The 20,101-nt window shown below is 47.2% G+C and overlaps 1 protein-coding gene across 1 annotated transcript in view; it reads left to right on the plus strand.

Annotated features, from left to right (window-relative positions):
* The window catches only part of Fam227a (family with sequence similarity 227 member A), a 55,434-nt gene that overhangs the window by 2,903 nt on the left and 32,430 nt on the right, over positions 1–20,101 (plus strand). The window contains exons 2-8 of the mRNA XM_059248058.1: positions 5,930–6,152; positions 8,762–8,844; positions 13,633–13,702; positions 14,300–14,379; positions 16,557–16,703; positions 18,707–18,808; positions 19,553–19,657. Coding sequence (XP_059104041.1) covers positions 6,011–6,152; positions 8,762–8,844; positions 13,633–13,702; positions 14,300–14,379; positions 16,557–16,703; positions 18,707–18,808; positions 19,553–19,657 — 729 coding nt within the window. The 5' untranslated portion in view covers positions 5,930–6,010. The remainder of the gene's footprint in view (positions 1–5,929; positions 6,153–8,761; positions 8,845–13,632; positions 13,703–14,299; positions 14,380–16,556; positions 16,704–18,706; positions 18,809–19,552; positions 19,658–20,101) is intronic.

Raw genomic sequence — 20,101 nt, forward strand, 5'->3', positions numbered from 1 at the left:
GGCCACACAGATAGTCACCAGCAGAGGTCACCAGGCTGTTAACTGTGTCAGTGCCTTCTGGGTAGGAAAACGGGTTGTCCATCTCTCCCTTTGAAGAGACAGCCCTGTTTTGTTTTTGTTTGTTTGTTTGTTTTTTGGTTTTTTGAGACAGGGTTTCTCTGTGTCGTTTTTGGTGCCTGTCCTGGATCTTGCTCTGTAGACCAGGCTGGTCTTGAACTCACAGAGATCCACCTCCCTCTGCCGCTTGAGTGCTGGGATTAAAGGAGTGTGCCATGGCTGCCCAGCAGCCCTGTGTATTTAACCTTCCTGGTTTCCCCTAGTGCTGATCTGTGAGCACAAGGACCTCCATGCCTTCTACAGAGCATCTGTGATAGACAGCTTCTTCCAAAGAAACCAAATATTGAGTGATTACTCCAGTGCTAGTGATTGTCCCTGGGAGTTATTCTCCTACTGGAAAAAGACATAGAGGGAAGTCGTTCCAGCTCAGGTTTTCTTTTTTGAGACAAAGTTTGTCGAGGTAGCCAAAGCTGGCCTTGAACTCTTGATCCTCCTCCTGCCTGAGTCCCATCCCCCACCTCGCTGGGATTTTTAGCAAGTGCCACCATAGCCAGCTACCAATTTTATATATTAAGTGCTGTAACAGATGAAAGTAAGATACATAAAAGAGTCATGGTTCTGGTGGCCAGCTCTTTCTAAAGATGATGTGACACACGGGGACAAGTCCATAGATGGGACCTCATGGGCAGAGACATAGATAGGGGCATCAAGAGCATGGCATGACCTGGTTCAGCAGGTACAGTGCTCATCACACAAGCCTGATGACCTGAATGCTACCACTGGAGCCCAGGTGGAAGGGGAAGCTGACTCCATGAGGTTGTCTTCCGATCTCCACATGTGCACCATTGGTACGTGTATCCCTGCCCCCACTAATAAAGATATCTATAGCATGATAGGGAACGAGGGAGAGGTCCATGGGCCAGGCCTCTGGGATGCATGGCTGGGGAGAAGAGTGGAGAGGAAGACTGAATTGGGGGAACAGGGCGCAGGAAGGAGTGTGGTAAAGGAGACCCAGGTTAGTTAGTTTCTCCATGACCTTAGCTCCCTCCCTTCATTCTCTATGAGCTGCTTGAGGACAAGATCTAAGACTCTGGCTTCATTATCACCAGGTCTCTGGATATGGAGGGAGATAGATGGTAGAGGGCTGGACCCAGGAGACAGGCCAGAGCATCCTAAAGCTAGGCACAAGGAGTGGTGCAGTCATGGGGTCATATGTGACAGGGCGAGACAGTGCAAAGGTTCCTCCATCTCGTGGTTCTTGCTGAAGCCATTTCAGGTTTAACTAGAATTTGATCTCCTTGATAGAAAATCTAGTGGAAAATTACCCAGCCCTGTTCTTGGAACCCAAGGTTGGGATGTCCTAGCTAATTTAGCTTCTGTTAAATTGTCTGCCTGTACGGAACTCCCTCCAGCTAACTGCTTACCATAGCTTCTATTAAAATTGCTTACTTCTGAAAAGCCCCCTGCAGCTGCTGGGCGAGATGCCAGGATTCTGCCTTTAAAAACTCCATGTTCACCGGGCGTTGGTGGCGCACGCCTTTAATCCCAGCACTCGGGAGGTAGAGGCAGGTGGATCTTTGTGAGTTCGAGGCCAGCCTGGGCTACCAAGTGAGTTCCAGGAAAGGCGCAAAGCCACACAGAGAAACCCTGTCTCGAAAAACCAAAAAGAAAAAAAAAAAAAAACCAAAAAACTCCATGTTCAGCCGGGCGATGGTGGCGCATGCCTTTAATCCCAGCACTCGGGAGGCAAAGGCAGGCAGGTCTCTGTGAGTTCGAGGCCAGCCTGGTCTACAGCAAATTTCAGGATAGCCAGAGCCACACAGAGAAATCTTGTCTCGAAAGAGAGTACAGGACTGAGGCTGGAGCCCCGTGGTAGGGAGCTTGCTTAGCGTGTCTGAAGCTCTAGGTTACGCACCTGCCGTGGAGGTGGGGTGGCTGGGGAGTCAGCCTGGTGGGCAGAGTGCTTACTGTGCAAACCTGAGTCTGGAACCCCCAAATCCATGGAGATAAAGCCAGTCTTGGTGGCGTGCACTTGTGTTTGAACATGGTCCAGAAGTGGAATTGGCTGAGGAGACTTCTGAGAGCTTGAGAGAACACTCCAAGAAAACAAGATGAGTCTTGTGACTTCAGTTTCTTCCAAACACAGAATTGTTCTTGGAACGCTTTTTCGTGCTCCTCCTGGGAGTAGTGGATAGTTTATTTCAGATTCCTCATTATTGCTTGCTGGTGTTATTCAAGTAAATGCCTCTATGGAAAAACATGTTTTTGCCATTTGCAGTTCGTCCTTTGGATTCTACACAGCTTGAACTCATGAGAACTTTAGTCCTATGTGACCTTTTAAAAAAATTACTTATTTTTATTTGTGTACATTGGTATTCTGCCTGCACATTTGTCTGTATGAGGGTGTCAGATCCCTGGAACTGGAGTTACAGACAGTTGTGAGCCGCCATGTGGGTGCTGGGAGTTGAACCCAGGTCCTTTGGGAGAGCAGCCAGTGCTCTTAACCACTGAGCCATTTTTCCAGCCCTGAGATTTTTTTTTTCCAAAGATTTATTTATTTATTATGTATACAGTGTCCTGCCTACATGCCAGAAGAGGGCGCCAGATCTCATTACAGATGGTTGTGAGCCACCATGTCGTTTCTGGGAATTGAACTCTGGACCTCTAGAAGAGCAGCCAGTGCTCTTAACCTGTGAACCATCTCTCCAGCCCCATGCTTAGTTGTCTTAAAGACTGATTTTATTTTTATGTATGTGTGGGCACATGCCCACATGCAGATTGAGAAGAGGCTGGAAGAGGGCATCAAATCATGGGTGTGAGCCGTCCAGCCTCGGTGGTCAGACACAAAGGTAGGTTCTCTACAAGAGCAGCAAGCCCTGAGCCGTTTTCCCAGCCCTCTGCTGTTGGTTCGTTTTTTATTTTTTATTTTAAATTAGATTTCTTTAGTCATTGTGTTTGAGTGTGTGTGTGTGCCACAGTGCACATATCAAGGCCACGGACAGCAGTGGGAGTCAGGTCTCTCCGTGTACCATGTGAATCCCAGGAATCAAGGGCAGGTCACCTTTTCCTACTGAGTTATTGCCAGCCCCTGCCCGGTGGCTTGGACAGTTGTTTAAGAATAATATTTGTGTTTTAAGGGCTTTGTCTTGCGGATGTTTTGCTACTGCAGTTGACTGCTTGGAAGACTTTTCTGTAGTTCTTTGATACTACCTGTTTTACATCCATTACCTTGATGGCGTTCCTTGTCCAAGTCTGTGGCCACCTGTCCTCCCCAGCTAGGACTTTACAAATAGGATCCATCAATTTAGGCAACACCATACTGCTACTGCTCAGGGAAGGTAATGATGTGGCCACCACAGCTGTTGATTTTTACACCTCCCTCCCCTTTTTACTGTCTCCTTTTCCCCTCCCCCTCCCCTTTCCCCTTTTGGAAATGGTTTGGGAACTGGGCAGTGGAGGCTGAGTAGTTGAGGTGACTAAGTGAGCACATGGAACAGGCCTTCTTTATACTGGCTTGCACAGCATGCCGCTGGCCCGGCTACATACACATTCTTTTCCCTTAAATGCATTACATTTATTTGTTTATTTATCTATTGGAATGGAGGAAGTGAGTGTTCCACGGCATGTATGTCAGGGGGTGAGGGAATGAGTTCTTTGTTTCCACCATTTGGGAGTCAAGGTTGTCGGGAATCAAACTCTGGTCATCAGACTTGGCAGCAAGTGTCCTATGCCTCTGAGCCATCACCCCCCACCCCCCCGCCCCCTTTTAAAGACAGGGTTTCTCTGTGTATCCCTGTTGGTCCTGGAACTTACTCACTATAGCCCAGACTGGCCATGAACTCAAAGATCCACCCGCCTCTGCCTCCCTCGTACTGGGGTTAAAGGGGTTCACCACCACACCTGACCATGTGGAGCAGTCTATGGTGGGAACTGGCGGTGTGGGGGTACAGAGGGAAGGAGACACTGGTGTGTCTGCTTAGCAGTTTCTACTCTCAGCCATTGGACACTCGGGACTGTGCTCATACACTTGTTTTCAGTGACAGAGTGACTGCTGAAGCATCATTGTGTTAAATTAATGCTGTCAAATTGGGATATTTTGATTTTGCGTTGTTCTGGTATCTTAGCTCCTAATCAAGTATATGTGTTTTTTTTTTTTCTTTACTTTTTTAGGTACAGCTGTAAGATACTTGTATACAGGAAATGTGCTATTCTTGCAGTCTTGATATTCAGGGTGGATTGTAAAATATGAATTTGGCAGACTGGGTACATGACTGGGTGGATAGGAGCAATCATCGTTCTCGCAGAGGACTTCACCTCTCCTCACTGGCTAGCCCTCCTGCGCAGACTCAGTCTGCCCTTCTGGCATCCCCCAGGCTCTACCTGGTCCTGTCTTCAGGTAGACAGGTTCTCATCTTGTTGCTGAACTGTATCCCTGCATCACAACCCTGTCTTTGAGGACCTCAGATCCTATCCAACAAATAACCCTCTCATAGGTTATAAATGACTCCAGGCTTTCCATGTTATATACAGTTTTAACTTTTTAAGTGATTTATTTATTTATTTTTTTAAATTTATTTTTATTTTTTTATTTTTTTTTAAAAGATGTATTTATTTATTATGTATACAGCATGTATCCCTGCAGGCCAGAAGAGGGCACCAGAACTCATTACAGGTGGTTGGGAGCCACCATGTGGGTGCTGGGAATTGAACTCAGGACCTCTGGAAGAGCAGCCAGTGCTCTTAACCTCTGAGCCATCTCTCCAGCCCATATTTTTTTTTAATTTATTTATTTATTTTTGTTTTTGTTTTTCCAGACAGGGTTTCTCTGTGTAGCTTTGCGCCTTTCCTAGGACTCACTTTGTAGACAAGGCTGGCCTCGAACTCACAGAGATCTGCCTGCCTCTGCCTCCCGAGTGCTGGGATTAAAGGCGTGCGTCACCATCACCTGGCTGATTTATTTATTTTTATTTTATATACATTGGTGTTTTGCCTGCATATGTGTCTGTGTGAGAGTGTCAGATCCCCTGAACTGGAGCTACAGACAGTTGTGAGCTGCCATGTGGGTGCTTGGAATTGAACCTGGGTCCTTTGGAAGAGCAGTCAACTGCTGCACCATCTCTCCAGGCCCGCCATGTTATATTTTTAAGCTATGCTGCCACCATGGAAACTACATCTTTCACATGGTGGTTCACAACCACCTGTAACTCCAGTTCTAAGGGTTCCTGTTCCTGATGCCTCCGCAGGGACCAGGCACTCAGTTGCTACGCAGACATGCATGCAAGAAAATATTCATTTTTAGAAAATAAAGTAGATCCTTAAAAAAAAAAAAAGGCTATACATGGGCCATGCAGTGGTGGCTGTGTGTCAAAAAATAAAATAAAATAAAAAAGCCATACATAGCCTCCAGTGCCTGTCCCCTAGCATTTGGGGGCAGAGACAGTGGAACCCAGGAGCTCTTCGGTCAGTCAGACTAGCTGAATGGTGAGCTTCGGATTGGATAGAAGATCCTGCCTCTAAAAATAGGGTGGCAAGTGACAGAAGAGCTCTCCAGTGTCATTCCACACGTGTGTCACTTATGCGTGTGTTTAAAAAATGGTGATTTCAAGGGTGAAGATTACTTTGATGACATGATGCAGATGTAAAGGATATGGTTATAGCAAGGCTACTGGGGGGAAGACAACTGCATAAAACAGATAACTTTGAATAAATATTTTGCATCAGTTTGGAAAAAAAAAAAAGGACTTCCCGAACAAAAGCCTTTCTTCCTGCTTACTTGTGTGTTACGCGCCTTATCATCACTGCTCAGCAGGCTGTTGTGTGGGCCTTTCTGCTTTCGTTTTCTAAGATGGTTTTATGCCATCTTTTATCCCAGCAGGCTGACTGAATAAAGAACAAGGTTGGAGTGGGAGAAGAGAGGAAACTTTTTGTCTGCCAGTTCACAAAAAACTGGAAAATGGACTTTGTCAAGAGAATGGACGTCATCAATATCACCGCCTTGCCAATGATCCCATTCGACGAGCGCCTGGTGGTCTCCGCCAATTCACGGAAAGTGCTGGAGAAGGCTTTGAGGAAGCAGTTGCAAGACAATCCACCCAGTATCCTTCAGTGTTGTCACCCACAGTCAGACCACGCACATCTAACTGAGCCTTACCACTGCTGTGATGAGTGCTGAGGTTCATATATGTTACCTGTTAGCCCACGCTACATACCATGGTCATTTTCTCTGAGTACGTAAGTCCTGTGTCGCCTCTAAAGGAATGTGATGTTTTGAAGGGTTTTTCAACTTGAAGTTTTTTTATATATATATATTTGGTTTTTCGAGACAGGGTTTCTCTGTGTAATAGCCGTGGCTGTCCTGGATCTCACTCTGTAGACCAGGCTGGCCTTGAACTTAGAGAGATCCTCCTGCCTCTGCCTCCCAAGTGCTGGGATAAAGGTGTGTGCTACCACCTCCCTGGCTGAGGTTTATTTTTTAAGCAGAAGGAACTCCAAAGACAATTGCCCAGGTTGTATCTGTTGAAAGAGGGAAAAAGTTTCTGATTGGCTCCCCTTACTTCTGCCTTTCTAAGAATTAGGGCTGTGAACATAGTCGACAGCAACTAGGAAGTCAGGAGCTAGCCCTCTGTCCCCAGAGAGGTGAGCTCACCACCCAGATTCTTCATTTCCTCTGGTTGACCTCCCCTCTCCTCACCTGCTAGCCCTCCTGCTCAGGCTCAGTCTGCCCTGCCCCTCTGGCATCCCCCAGGCTCTACCTACCCCTGCTCTCTCCCTGGTCCCACCTTCACTGAACCTCATCTCTTCCCCTGAACCGTATCCCTGCATCACAAAATCCCGTCTCAGTCCATCCAGCAAACAGGCCTCTCAAGTTATAAATAACCCCAGGCTTTAAGCCCTGCCGCCACCAGGCAAACTGCGGCTTCCACTCTGCCTCTCCCTTCCACATTCCTCTCCCAAGCTCTTCTCAGGAGAGCAGCTAGAGTGAGTCCATCTGACTCCCTCGAGTCTTACCTTCTTGGGTCTCTTTCTAATGCCCTTCTTAATCCCACACTCAACTTGGCCCTGTCTGCGTCACATGTCCCTCTTGGTGTCTTGGCTTTCCAAGTGCCTTCCCCACGGGAAGAACACTTGAGGGTAATGGAAGGGAGAACGAGCTTGCTTTATGGAGAAGGAGTGGAGCGGCAGGATTATGAGGCTTACAGAGGCCGCGTCCTGGGAGACCTGAGGCTAAGACGTGAAATGTAAAGGTGAAAAGGTAACAGAGAGGGTAGAACTGATCAGATTCAAAGAGGGGTTCCACTGAGAGCTGATGACAGCAGGTGTCCTGTGGCCCCGTCGTCCCACACCTGAAAATCTCTCTTAAAGAAATATCCCAGGGGCTGGAGAGATGCCTCCACTGTCAAAAGTGCTTGATACTTCAATTCAGTTACCAGCGCCCACATCAAGCTGTTCACAGCCACCTGTATCTGTAACCCCAGGGGATCCACAGGCACTGGCATGCACATGCTGCACATACATCACTCACAAACATATATGTACAAAATGAAAACATCTTTTTTTTTTTTTTTTTTTTTTTTTGAGACAGGGTTTCTCTGTGTAGTTTTGGTGCCTGTCCTGGAACTCGCTCTGTAGCCCAGGCTGGCCTCGAACTCACAGAGATCCATCTGGCTTTACCTCCCGAATGCTGGGATTAAAGGCGTGCGCCACTGCTGCCCAACAACCCCCCCTCCACCCCCCAACCCCCTCCAACCCCCAAGCTGAGGCCTGAACCCAGGGCCTTGCGCTTGCTAGGCAAGCGCTCTACCACTGAGCTAAATCCCCAACCCCCAAACATCTTTTTAAAAAAAAAAAAAAGAAAAGAAAAGAAAGAAAGAAAAGAAATATTCCAAAATGTGAAACTTCCCCGTGGCCATGCTCACTCACCACAGCATCTTTTATCGTTGTGAGAGGCTGTAAGTGGCTTACAGAGCAACAGCCCAGCACTAAGGTATGTGTTCTAAGTGGCTCATGTGGTGTTACTAAAACGATATTGTAAACATTATCCGGCCATCAGGCAGGTTCTTGTGGAAGGGAAGTCGTGGAGGTGGACCAGGCACCCACTGACATTGTAGCTATGCTTGCCCAAAACACTAGAAGGCAAGCTGGTGCAGGGGCACACACCTGAGGCAGGAGGATCACTACATAGACATCCTGTCTTCCCCTGTCAAAAACTGAAACAAACAATACCCAGAAGGAATGTCCCCAAGACTCTAACCGAGAGGCTGAGGCAGTGTGGATGCCTTTTCCTTGGTTAGTATTTCCCAGGGTGACTAACACAGGAAGCTTACTTTCCACCTCTGCCTCCTCTTTCTCTTCCCTTTTCTTGTCTTGGTTTGTGTGCTTGCTTTTTTCTCTTTTTGTTTTTATTTTTGACAGACTATACACTCTAGGTTAGCCCAGAGATCACTTTGAAGTGCAGGCTGGCCTCAAACTCAAGGCAGTCCTCCTGCCTCAGCCTCCAAAGTGCTGGAATTACAGAGGTGAGTGCTCATACCAGTCCATTGATTTTCATTTATAAAAGCCACTCACTTAAACAAGATGACGTCATGCATATTGGCAGAGGGAATGAACCAGAGATGGTGCAGCCTGGACCACCCTCCTGGCCGAGAGACCCTTCTGCTGTGTGCCACTGCCTCCTGGAGAGTTTCCTTAGCAGCTTGCCTCCCAGCATGCATTATTGGCTCCATGAGCCAGGTGAACCAGAGGATTACTGAAATAGACCTGGACTCCAGCCTGTTGACCAGCACCTCGGTGAGTTAAAGCAGATGCTGGAGCTGAGGCAAAGGCCTTTAGGAACAAAGGGTCCTAGGGAGGGTCATTGAGGCGTCGCCCTGAGGGCCCTGCACGTCTCCCAAGGCCTGTTTGTACAGCTGAGATTTCAAAGTTCACTTTTTAAAAATTAGCAAACTTAAAAAAAAAATGTGTGTGTGTGGTCTGTATGCCACCTGTGCGTGGGTGCTTTTGGAGGCCAAGAGAGGGCATTGGATCCCCTGGAGCTGGGGTTACAGGTGGTTCTGAGCCAATGTGGAGGATGGGTACTGAGCTCAGGTCCTCTGAAAGAGCAGCAAGTGCTCTTAACTGCTTAGCCATCTCCCCAGCTCCAGCAGGCTGCTACTTCTTCTTCTTTTTTAAATTTTTTAAAAAATATTTTTTAAACTTTATTTTATGTGCATTGGTGTGAGGGTGTCAGATGCCCTGGAACTGCAGTTAGAGACAGTAGTGAACTGCCATATGGGTGCTGGGAATTGAACCTGGGTTATCTGGAAGAGCAGCCAGTGCTCTTAACCACTGAGTCATCTCTCCAGCCCAGGCTGCTTCTTTTTTTTTTTCTTCCCGAGACAGGGTTTCTCTGTGTAGCTTTGGAGCCTGTCCTGGAACTCACTCTGTAGACCAGGCTGGCCTCAAACTCACAGAGATCCACCTGCCTCTGTCTCCCGAGTGCTGGGATCAAAGGCGTGCATCACCCCTGCCCGACTTGGAGAAATCCTTTGTTGGATGTGCCTTTTGCAGATATTTAACCCCAATCTGTAGCTTGTCGTTTCGTTGTTTTGACAGTGTCTTTGGAAGAGCAGATGTTAAAAATGTTCATGACTGTTCACTTCATCCTTGGCCTTTGGTGTCATGTCGAAAGTCGTTGTCCGTCCCAGGACCATTTGGGAGCCCCGACTTTACCCGCTATGGTTTTAGAGTTTTACCTTTACGTTGGGACCGTCGCCTGTCTCCAGTTGGTTTTTGTGACTCCTGCAGTTTCCACCTCTGTTCACCCATGCTGAGCTCCCGGCAGCGCGTCAGTAATGGAGTAGGGTCTGCAGGGGTACCCCAAAGTTGCTGCAGGATCCTCTGGGATCCTGCTTCAGTGAGTTGATCCCTTGTCTCTGCCCACCTTTTCAGTTTGGGGCAGCCACCTGCTCCGTAGCTGCAGTTCCCACAGTTCTGAGAAAAGCTGTTGATGTTTCAGCATGTTCAGACTTGCAAGGGCAGAGTGGTGACTGTGGGTCCCTTACCTGATGGCCTGGAAACCAGAAGTCTGAAGATTAATTTGGTTTCATTTTTACTTTTAAGTCTTTTTTTTTTAAGACTTTATTTTTTTTCCAGAGCTGAGGACTGAACCCAGGGCCTTACGCTTGCTAGGCAAACGCTCTACCACTGAGCTAAATCCCCAACCCCATTTATTTTATTTTTGGTTTTTCAAGACAGGGTTTCTCTGTGTAGTTTTGCGCCTTTCTTGGAATTCACTTTGTAGACCAGGCTGGCCTCGAACGCACAGAGATCCACCTGCCTCTGCCTCCCGAGTGCTGGGATTAAAGGTGTGCGCCACCAAGCCGGGCTTAAATCTAAAGCCCTTCCATAATTCTCAAACATACAGAGAAGCACAGACCCACGGCTTGCTGGTCAGTGCAGGGCTCTGCTGTTGGCCATTGTCCCAGTCGCTCCCCAGGACTCCTGCACATGTTGTCTTTGCCCGTTTCACTATTTTTTTTTTTTTGGGGGGTTTGGTTTTTTGTTTGTTTGTTTGTTTGTTTGTTTGTCTTTTGTTTTTTTCAAGACGCGGTTTCTCTGTGTAGCCCTGGCTGTCCTGGAACTGTGTAGATCAGGCTGGCCTCAAACTCACAGAGATCCACCTGCTTCTCCTCCCGAGTGCTGAGATTAAAGGCATGTATCAACACACCTGGCTCATATTTTAAAAATTTTAACTAGCCAATTAATATATGCTGTTCCGTAATATTCAGACTGTCTATGAGTGAGAAGTGAAAGCTACTCTTTTCTTGACACCTTTCCTCCCTCGAGGTAGCCATTGCTATTCCTACGCCATGGATTCTTCCAGAACTTTTTAGGTTATTATTTTCACAGGTACTACATTCCTTTGGGTTATTATTTTTTTCTGTCTGTTAAAAATATATATAAGCAGGATTGTGCTATAAATACTCTCTTACAGTCTGCTTTTGTTTTTACTGATTTATTCATTGATTTATTTATTTTTAGAATAAATACCTTCTTGGGGACTTTTTTTAGTCAGTACTATTGGCTTCATAGTATTCCAAAAACTGGATATAGCATAACCAATTTATTTTCTAATGATAAGTATTTTAAAATATTTTTTAAATTATTTATTTATTTAGTTTATGTGCGTTGATGTTTTGCCTGCATATTGTCTGTGTGAGGGTGCCAGATCCTCTGGAACTGGAGTTATAGACAGTTGTGAGCTGTCATGTGGGTGCTGGAAATTGAACCTGGATCCTTTGGAAGAACAGCCAATGCTCTTAACCACTGAGGCATCTCTTTATAATATAAATAAATATTTTTATTTATGTATGTGTACCATGTATGTGCAGGTGCCCAAGGAGGCTAGAAGAGGACTTTGGACTCTCTGGAGCTGGAGTTACAGGCAGCTGTGAGCTGCTGTGTAGGTGCTGGGATCTAAACTCGGTCCTCTGGAAGGACTCTTAACTGCTGAGCCTTCTCTCCAGCCCTTCTTTGGCATTGAACATAGTGAACATTAGAGCATAGTGAACATATGAACGTTTCTGGGCATGGGCTTTAGGCCTTGGTCTAGTTTGCTTCTTGTTGCTGTGAAAAAACACTTACCAAAAGCAACTAAGGGAGAAAGGATCTGTTTTCTCTTATAGCCTACAGTCTATCACTGAGGGAAGTCAAGGCAGGAACCTGGAGGCAAGAACTGGAGCTGCTTACTGGCTTGCTTTTCATGGCTCACTCAGCTGCTTGGCTTCCTTCCTTAGATTTATTTTATTTTATATGTATGACTGTTTGCCTGCATGTATGTATGTGTACCATGTGTGCCTGGTGCCATCAGAGGCCAGAAAAGACATTGGATCCCCTGGAACTGGAATTATGGATGGTTGTGAGCCTCCATGTAGTTGCTGGGAATTGAACCTGGGTCTTCCGAAAGAGCAACAAGTTCTCTAAAGCACTGAGCCATTTCTCCAGTCCCTCGGTTTGCTTTCTTATACAACCCAGAACCACCTGCCCGGGGGTGTCACTGCCCACATCAACCATTAGTCAGGAAAATATTCCACACATATACCCACAGGCCAATCTGATAGAGGTTCCCTCTTCCCAGATGGCTCTAGTTTGTGTCAAGTTGACAAAAAACAAAAAACCAAAAAAACAAAAAAAAAGAATCACCACAGGGCTCATTTGCATATGTCTGCAGAATACAGCACTAGAAGTAAAAGTTTTCAGTGGAATAAATGTAGTCAAATTCCTTTTAAAAAATTAAATGAGAGAGAGAGAGAGAGAGAGAGAGAGAGAGAGAGAGAGAGAACATGCGTGCTTGCCATGGCACACATATGGAGATCAGAGGACAGCTTGTGGGAGTCAGTTCTCTCCTTCCCTCATGTGGGTCCCAGGAACCAAACTAAGGTCATCAGGCTCTGTGACAGGCACCTTTATATGCTGAGCCATCTTGCCGGCCCTGATTTTCTTTTCATACAAGCGAAGCCATTCTTTATGAACGAGGAGGGGACCACTAGCGTCAGTTCCCGGCCCACGTCTGAGCTGGGATTGGAATTCAGTTGTGAATAGCAGTAGAGAACATGGACAACTCTCCCTGGAATGATTCTGTGCATGGACGTATTCACGTGGGGAGGGAACACTAGGTGTGTGACCTTTCCAGGCAGACTGCTGGTCTAAAATTCCTGCCAGACAGTTCTCTTGAATTCTGACTGGAGGAAAATGACCCTCAACATCCAGTAAAAGGCCTGACACTATATCCACCTACCCGAGGGCGTTTACAGGGATCAGATGAGTTGTAACACATGCCCGACCTAGTTGGGGCTTAGAGGGACACCTGGTGACAGCAGGGACTGTGTATGTCTGAGTGCACATGAAGGAAGTCTGAATAGATCTGTCTACTGTTACCTTTATGTACCCGACTTGACTGTGAGGTCACTTCTACCATCCCAGAACCTGTCCTGCCAGGTGACACAGCCAGCACTCCCACAGACAACTCTCCCCAAGCACAGTTAGCCCCTCACGGACCATGCGTGCATCGTGAGGGCCACTAACATTCACTTTCCGTTCTTTTTCTAAGGTGAGGGTGGGGAGCATCAGAGATACAGTGGGCTCTGGTGAGAGGTCCAGGGTATACTGATTGATAACAATGTTAGCCCCTAGTAAGCGCCTGTTCGACAGCTCTGTGCTGTTGTGAAAACGCACTGAATATTTTCTCCAGGTCCTTCGAGGGACCATGGAAGGTAGGTATTATTATTACCTTCTTATAGAAAGATTGCATGTGTGTACCTGTGGGTTACTGTCAGAGCCCTGTCTGCATCCTGTGCTCCTCAGAAGTGGAGCCAGGAGAGCAGCATAATGCAAGGGTACAATGGCACCCTGTCAGTGGCACCGATGGCCAAGGTCCCTACCACCCAGGGGGAAGAGAAGAGGTGCTTGGCTCCTCTTTCAGGCTTTTGGATGCCAGTAAGGGAAAACTCCCATCCCTGACCCCTGTCCTCTTCCCTGGCCTTACATCAATCTCTAATGCCCTTCCCCCCTTTTTTCTTCTTCTTCTGGTTTTTGAAGGCAATTGAGGAATATGAGTTGGAGAAGAAGTCTTTAAAAGAGAAAACTCACGGCAGCCCGGGAGACAAAGGCAAAAATCCTTTCTCAGCCTGAAAAGTGTTTTTGTGGGGTTTGATTTTTGATTTTTTTTTTAAAGTTTAGATTCTTTCTAGTGTTTTTGTTTTGTGGTGCTAGGCATGGATCCCAGAGCCTGTACATGCTAAGCACACGCTCTGCCACTGAAGTGGACCCCAGTTTTTGTTTTTGTTTTTGTTTTTTAATCTTTGAAATGCAATTGAGTAGGAATCCAGAGTTCTACCTGAGGATAGTTTTTTGTCCTCTTCTGTAGTAGCCTTCCATCAAACTGGACATTGGACAAGGAAGGAGGGAGGGATGGGATCACGTGGGACTGACTATCTGCTAGGTGGCACATCATACCAGGTGCTTCGATCCCTGTCCCTTCATGAAGCCCACCTGGTGGCGCCATCAGATATATTTGACCCAGGAGAGTCCTGCTAGGAAGAGGAACTTGCCTATGCACAGTGTCCTGTCTTCCCTGCGGCTTCTAAACAGATAGGCCAGGACCTAGCCGTCTGCTGGTCACCAAGCAGCCCTCCCCAAGAGTCTTAGCTCTCCGTAGCAGGTGCAACCACTGCTCCTCGTGTCTGACCTTCTCCTCCCTTCTTAGTCAAGCAACCGAAGGAAGAGCTGCCGATAACCTGCAAAGGTTCAGAGCTCCGGAATGCCAAGTTGATCCTGTCGAAAAGGGTAAGAGGCCCGCGCTGTTGCTTCCCAGTGGTTTCCGTTATGCACAAAACGGGTTTCATTCCTCAGGAAGGAAGATTTGGTGCCTAGACAGTGATTCATAGAGAAAGTGCAGGGTTCGCTTTTTCAAAGATCTGGTGATACTTTAACTTTAAAATTGCTCACGTCACTCTTGAAAGGGCAGAACCCAACCCAGCCTTGGCAACAAGAGTGTTGCAGATTCCTGTGTCTGTTACTGTGAGATCTGAGGCATCTCCGCTTAGAAAAAGGGTCCTCCAGCTTTGCTGTGATGGTGCCGCACAACTCCATGTGTCCTCTACACAGGAGGTTCCCATGTCTCCACTCTACTCACCAGCCAGGCTGGTGCTGGTGATCACTGCAGACATGCCAGGAAGCTAAGATGACGGTCCCGGGTCATGCAGCGTGTCAGAGAAAAGGCGTGGCTTTCCTCTCAGTTCTCCAACCCAGGGCCAGCCCCCCTCTATTGCCAGCAAGTCCCATCTACAGCTGTCCTTGTCAAGGTTCACTTCCACGGGCTGGGCTTGTGGCTCAGGGGTAGGGTGCTTGTCTAGCATGCACAAAGCCCCCGGGTTCTGTCTCCAGCATTGCAAATTTTTTTTTAATTGCAAAAAGAACCCCTAAAAGCTGGTTATTTAAATTATACAGATCACTTGTACCCAAAGCCTTAGGAAACAATGCATTATCTTTTCTGAAAAAATTTTACTATATTTATTTTGTGTGTCGGGGGGAGGGGGTGCACATGCCATGGCACACATGCAGAGGCCTAAGGACGACGTGCAGAAGTCAGTTCTCTCTTCTACCTTGTGAGTCCCAGGGCTTGAACTCGGGTTGTCAGACTTGGCAGCTGGCATCTTTACTCACTGACCCATCTTGGTTGCTTCTGTTTCCATTACTTTTTTATAACTTTGAACTTCGTAAATTCCAAAACAGCATGAAGCCTGGTGGTAGACTCTGTAGTGAAATTGCCTCGCATGCCATTGATGGGGTCTGGGTGGGTACAAATGTCCTGCCTGAGGTGGCATATGGAGTAAATGGCAGAGTGACCTCTGATTCAGGATCAGCAGTCATTCAGCAAGCTGCTCTCTCACGGTCCCCTCCCATAGCCAGGTTATAGAAAGTGAACAACTAAGCCCTTCACAGTGTATCCAGTAGGTGCAGTAGGGTGATGGTAATTGGACCCCTCACTCCACTCTCCTGCATTTTCCTGTGTTATTATTATTTTTTTTTTACCAGCTGTCATGTTTGAGTTTGGTTATAAAAATTAATTTAATGATACATACTCAGTAATGAGATATATTGAGACAGTTACATCCTTTGATAAAATATTACTGTTTTAAGAAAATCATGCTAGCTGGGTAGTGGTGGCACATGCCTTTAATCCCAGCACTTGGGAGGCAGAGGCAAGCAGGTTTTCTGAGTTTGAGGCCAACCTGGTCTACAGAGTGAGTTCCAGGCCAGCCAAGGCTACACAGAGAAACTCTGTCTCAAAAATCATGCTAAATAAATAACCCAAAGGGGAAGGTATGTGCTCTAAGATATTAATGACAGTAATATTGAAAGTAATCAGGGAGAAGTCAATTAAACTGTAGCAGTTTAAATGTTTTTTGGGGGGTTTTGTTTGTTTGTTTTTTGGTTTTCCGAGACAGGGTTTCTCTGTGTAGCTTTGTGCCTTTCCTGGAACTCATTCTGTAGCCCAGGCTGGCCTCGAACTCACAGAGATCCGCCTGGCTCTGCCTCCCGAGTGTTGGGATTAAAGGCGTGTGCCACCACCTCCTGGTTTGAATGGAAATTTTGAGAACAGTACACACACACACACACACACACACACACACACACACACACACACACAGAGCCTGGAGTAATCTAGAAAAAGGTTAGGTGACTGTAGAAGATAAAAGTGTGTATGTGTTGGAGAGACAGGTGAGGGGGAGGATTAAAATAACAAATGTATTTGGAAATCTTTGCTCAGAGCCTTTATGGAAAACAGAGCTGATGTAAGCAGATGTTGGGGAGTGGTGCTGGGCTTGGGAAGCCCTTGTTTGCTCCCTGTCTGTGAGTCTGTCGCACTGTCTGTGTGTCGAAGGGGAAGGCATGTTATTGTTTTAAACTGTCAAGATGATGGACCCCATTTTCATAGTGTGCTTTTTGTTTTTCTTCAGAAAACAGCAGATAAGAATCTGCTAGCGGAGCTGCACCAACACCCCCAGTTTGACGAAACTAGGCCCAACAAGCTTCCCAATGGCGTGGACTTCTGCGACATGGTGGGCAATGTGATCCGATCTGAGAAAAATCCCCTTAGTGGCAAGGTAAGGAAGAGGGCAGGAAGTCAGCTCTGCCCTGGCTGTGCATGTATGTGTGTGTCACAGTCAGAGGACACTCTGTGAGAGGGACGGAACCCGGTCATCAGTATTGGCAGACATGCTTTTAGCTGCTGAGCCATCCTGCCAGCCCATGCAGTGTGCCTTGATCATGTGTCCTATTTAAAAACAAACTGGAGCCTGTACCTTCACAGATATGTGTCTGTCTGTGGGCCATCTGCTGTTCTGTCAGCTGCTCTGTGGCACACTGGTAAGCCTGACTTCTATGACTTTCTAGTCAGAAAGTGTCCCCCAACAAGGCTCATGCGCTAAGGGCTTGTTCCCACATGTAATGTTCCGAGGGAGGGTTTGGGGAAGTGATTGGCCATGAGGTCTCTGCTTTCAGCACTGGTGTGCTGATGGAGTCCTCATTTGGTGACGTAATGGGGATTCTGTCAGTTGCTTTTCTCACTGCTGTGACAGAATACCTGATGGAGACGACTTAAGGAAAGAAAGCTTGCTTTATTTATTTATTTATTTATTTATTTATTTATTTATTTATTTGTTTGTTTATTTATTATTTCTGTCTTTGAGAGCTCATGGTGTCAAAGAGATTTTTAGTACATCATGGTGGGGTGGCAAGGCCGAATGGATCTGTCTCTGTCTATGGCAGTGGGAGGTGGTGGCTGCTTGTTTACATGGCAGTGGATAGGAAACAGAGCAGACAGTAGACTGGGACTAGGGTTAGGGTAGGCACCTTGAGAGCTGTGTGTGTATAGAGCTTTGGAGGGAAGAGTGATGATGCCCAACAATGCCACCTGCATAGGTGAGGCAAAGCCAGAGGCAGGCGACAGCTGTGTGGAGGTCTGCAGAGGGAAGATGTGCAGAGCGCTCTTAGTGGCTGTGTAGCTAGATTTCTCTGTGTAGCTTTGGTGCCTGTCCTGGAACTCACTCTGTAGATCAGGCTGGCCTGGAACTCACAGAGATCCACCTGGCTCTGCCTCCCGAGTGCTGGGATTAAAGGCGTGTGCCCCCCACCGCCACCACCACCACCGCCCAGCTGGTCTCTTCATCTTTTATGGTTATATAATCTCTGTCCCCAAAACAGCTCTGGTCATTGGTCATTGATCCATTAGCTTTTAACTGGTCAGCATTCCATTCCTGGGACTCACATGTCAGCTGTACTCACTGCTGTGTGCGCATACACTCACACACACACACACACACACACACACACACACACACACACACACACAGAGCCGTCTCCCTGTCTCTATTTATCTCTCCTCTTCCCTTCTTTTCTTCTCCTCCCCTCCTCCTCCCCCTCTTCTTGGCTCCTTCCTGCTGCCTGGCTGTGCTGAGTCAGTCCCACCTGAGTGAGATGAAGAGTGAGGTGTGTCAGCCAGTAGCAGACACACAGGCATCATTCCGTAATATATATATGATATGGTGGGGACAACACAAGATAAAGCTTTGCTCCTCTGAGTTTGTGAATAATGGTTTTCATTTTTGACTCGTGTATATTTATTACTGATTCCATAGACTCCCGTGGCTCCACCCTTGCATTTGTGGAATAGCCACACAGGTTTTCAACTGCTGCTGTTCAGCCGTGAGAGGGAGGGGTGCCTGGGTGCCTCCATCTAGAGTTGTGGGTTCCTAGTGCTGGCTCTCGCACTTGCTGGTCATATTCCTTTGGGTAAGTCCTTTGAGCTCTGTGGTCCTCAGTGTCCTCAACTGCGGGGCCTCAGTTTCCTAGTCCGTGATAGTAATGTGGGCTCCAAGATCCCAGCCAGGTTGAGAGAAAATGTCATGTCACTTGTCATCGGGCCATGAAAATCATGAGGACTCACTGGAAGCTTAGGGGCCTTTTTTGTTTGTTTTCATGGTTAGGGCCCTATTCAGCCCTCAGGAGGCTGAGGCAGGAGAATCACAAGCTCCAGGCATCTTGAGCAACAATAGCAGTAACAATAACAATGACCACAATACTAATGGGAATTTTGTTTCTTTTCAAGTCTTACTGTTCAGACAGAGAATTAGAGAAGTTTCTGTCTTCTCCCTCCTTCAGCGCCATCTGGCTGGACAGCTTTTGGTGGATATTTCACGAACGGTACCAGGTAAATGTGAATCCGTGTCTCCTCCCTTGCTTACCTTGCTTTCCTGCGGAACAGAGCCCTGTCTTTAGCGTGGGCAACAAGTCCCTCTGTCCCATGAGTCACCTCTGCAGACAACCTGTCACCTCCCTCCGCAGGCCCCGCCCGTGTACCTGAACTTTTGCTATTATCCAGTGCCCTGCAGCTCCCCTGTTAGTGGCTCCAGGACAGGGGTGAGAGGTGTGCTTGGGACCTCCTGGCCCCGAGTTAGGAGTTTTTCTTCCCTGACACTCCGTGCGTACCTATGTGGACAGCAGGCAAGCAGCTCATTCCTCAAAGCGTAGGAAGCTAACTCTCAAGATCAGTGGTTCTCAACCCATGGTTGCGGCCCCTTTGGGGGGGTGTCATATGACCTTTCACAGGGGCTGCATATCAGATATTTACATTACAATTCATAACAGTAGCAAAATTACAGTTATGAAGTAACAATGAAAATAAGCTAATGGTTGGGGGTCAGCGCAGCATGAGCTACTGGATTAAAGGGTCGCAGCCTGAGGTCGAGAAGCAATGCTCTGGAGAGTAAGTTCTGACCACCGAGAGCAATGCTTCGCCTGAATTGCAGACCCACGCCAGCTGTGGTGGTGCGATTCCAGACCAGCCTGGGGTCACCTGGGGAGGCCATGTCTGCTAAAACAGCAGACAGAAAGCATGGCAGCCCTTGGCAGCTGCAGCAGGCATGCTGATACCTGTCTGTCTCTCACCTGGCAGCCAAACAAGGAGATCCAGCACAAGCTGTTTGACCGAATAGCCCAAAATTACGCCATCCTGCTGTTCAAAATGGTCCGGACTCACTATGAAGAGGCGCTCATAAAAGTGAGTGTCACCTGCCGCTTAGAAAGCACCTTTGCTGGCAGGAGAATGCTCCAAACAGGCTTTCCATAAAGGAGTGATAAGTACCCGTGCCCGAGCTTATAATTAAGCCATTGCAAAGAAGTATGACTGAGTCCTACACTCACTGGGGAAGACGTAACGATATGTTGTGAGTTGGGGAAGGGGTAGCAAGTTATTCAGTGTTTTAAAATGATGTGTATATAGCAGACACACACTTTGGAACAAACAGTTCAGTTCATCATAAATTGCATCTCTGGCAGTGGCCCCGTGAGTTACTATTACACAAAGGTGACAAGCCGTTATAATTTGTGTAAGTACGGTCTGTGGTGTGTATACAATGATGAAATCACCTATTGATGCAGTTCTCAATGTATTCTCACCATTAGATGGTGACACAACTCTGTGTCTATATGCACACACATGCAC

The sequence above is a fragment of the Peromyscus eremicus genome, chromosome 20 (genome assembly GCF_949786415.1).
Source record: "Peromyscus eremicus chromosome 20, PerEre_H2_v1, whole genome shotgun sequence".
Lineage (NCBI taxonomy): Eukaryota > Metazoa > Chordata > Mammalia > Rodentia > Cricetidae > Peromyscus > Peromyscus eremicus.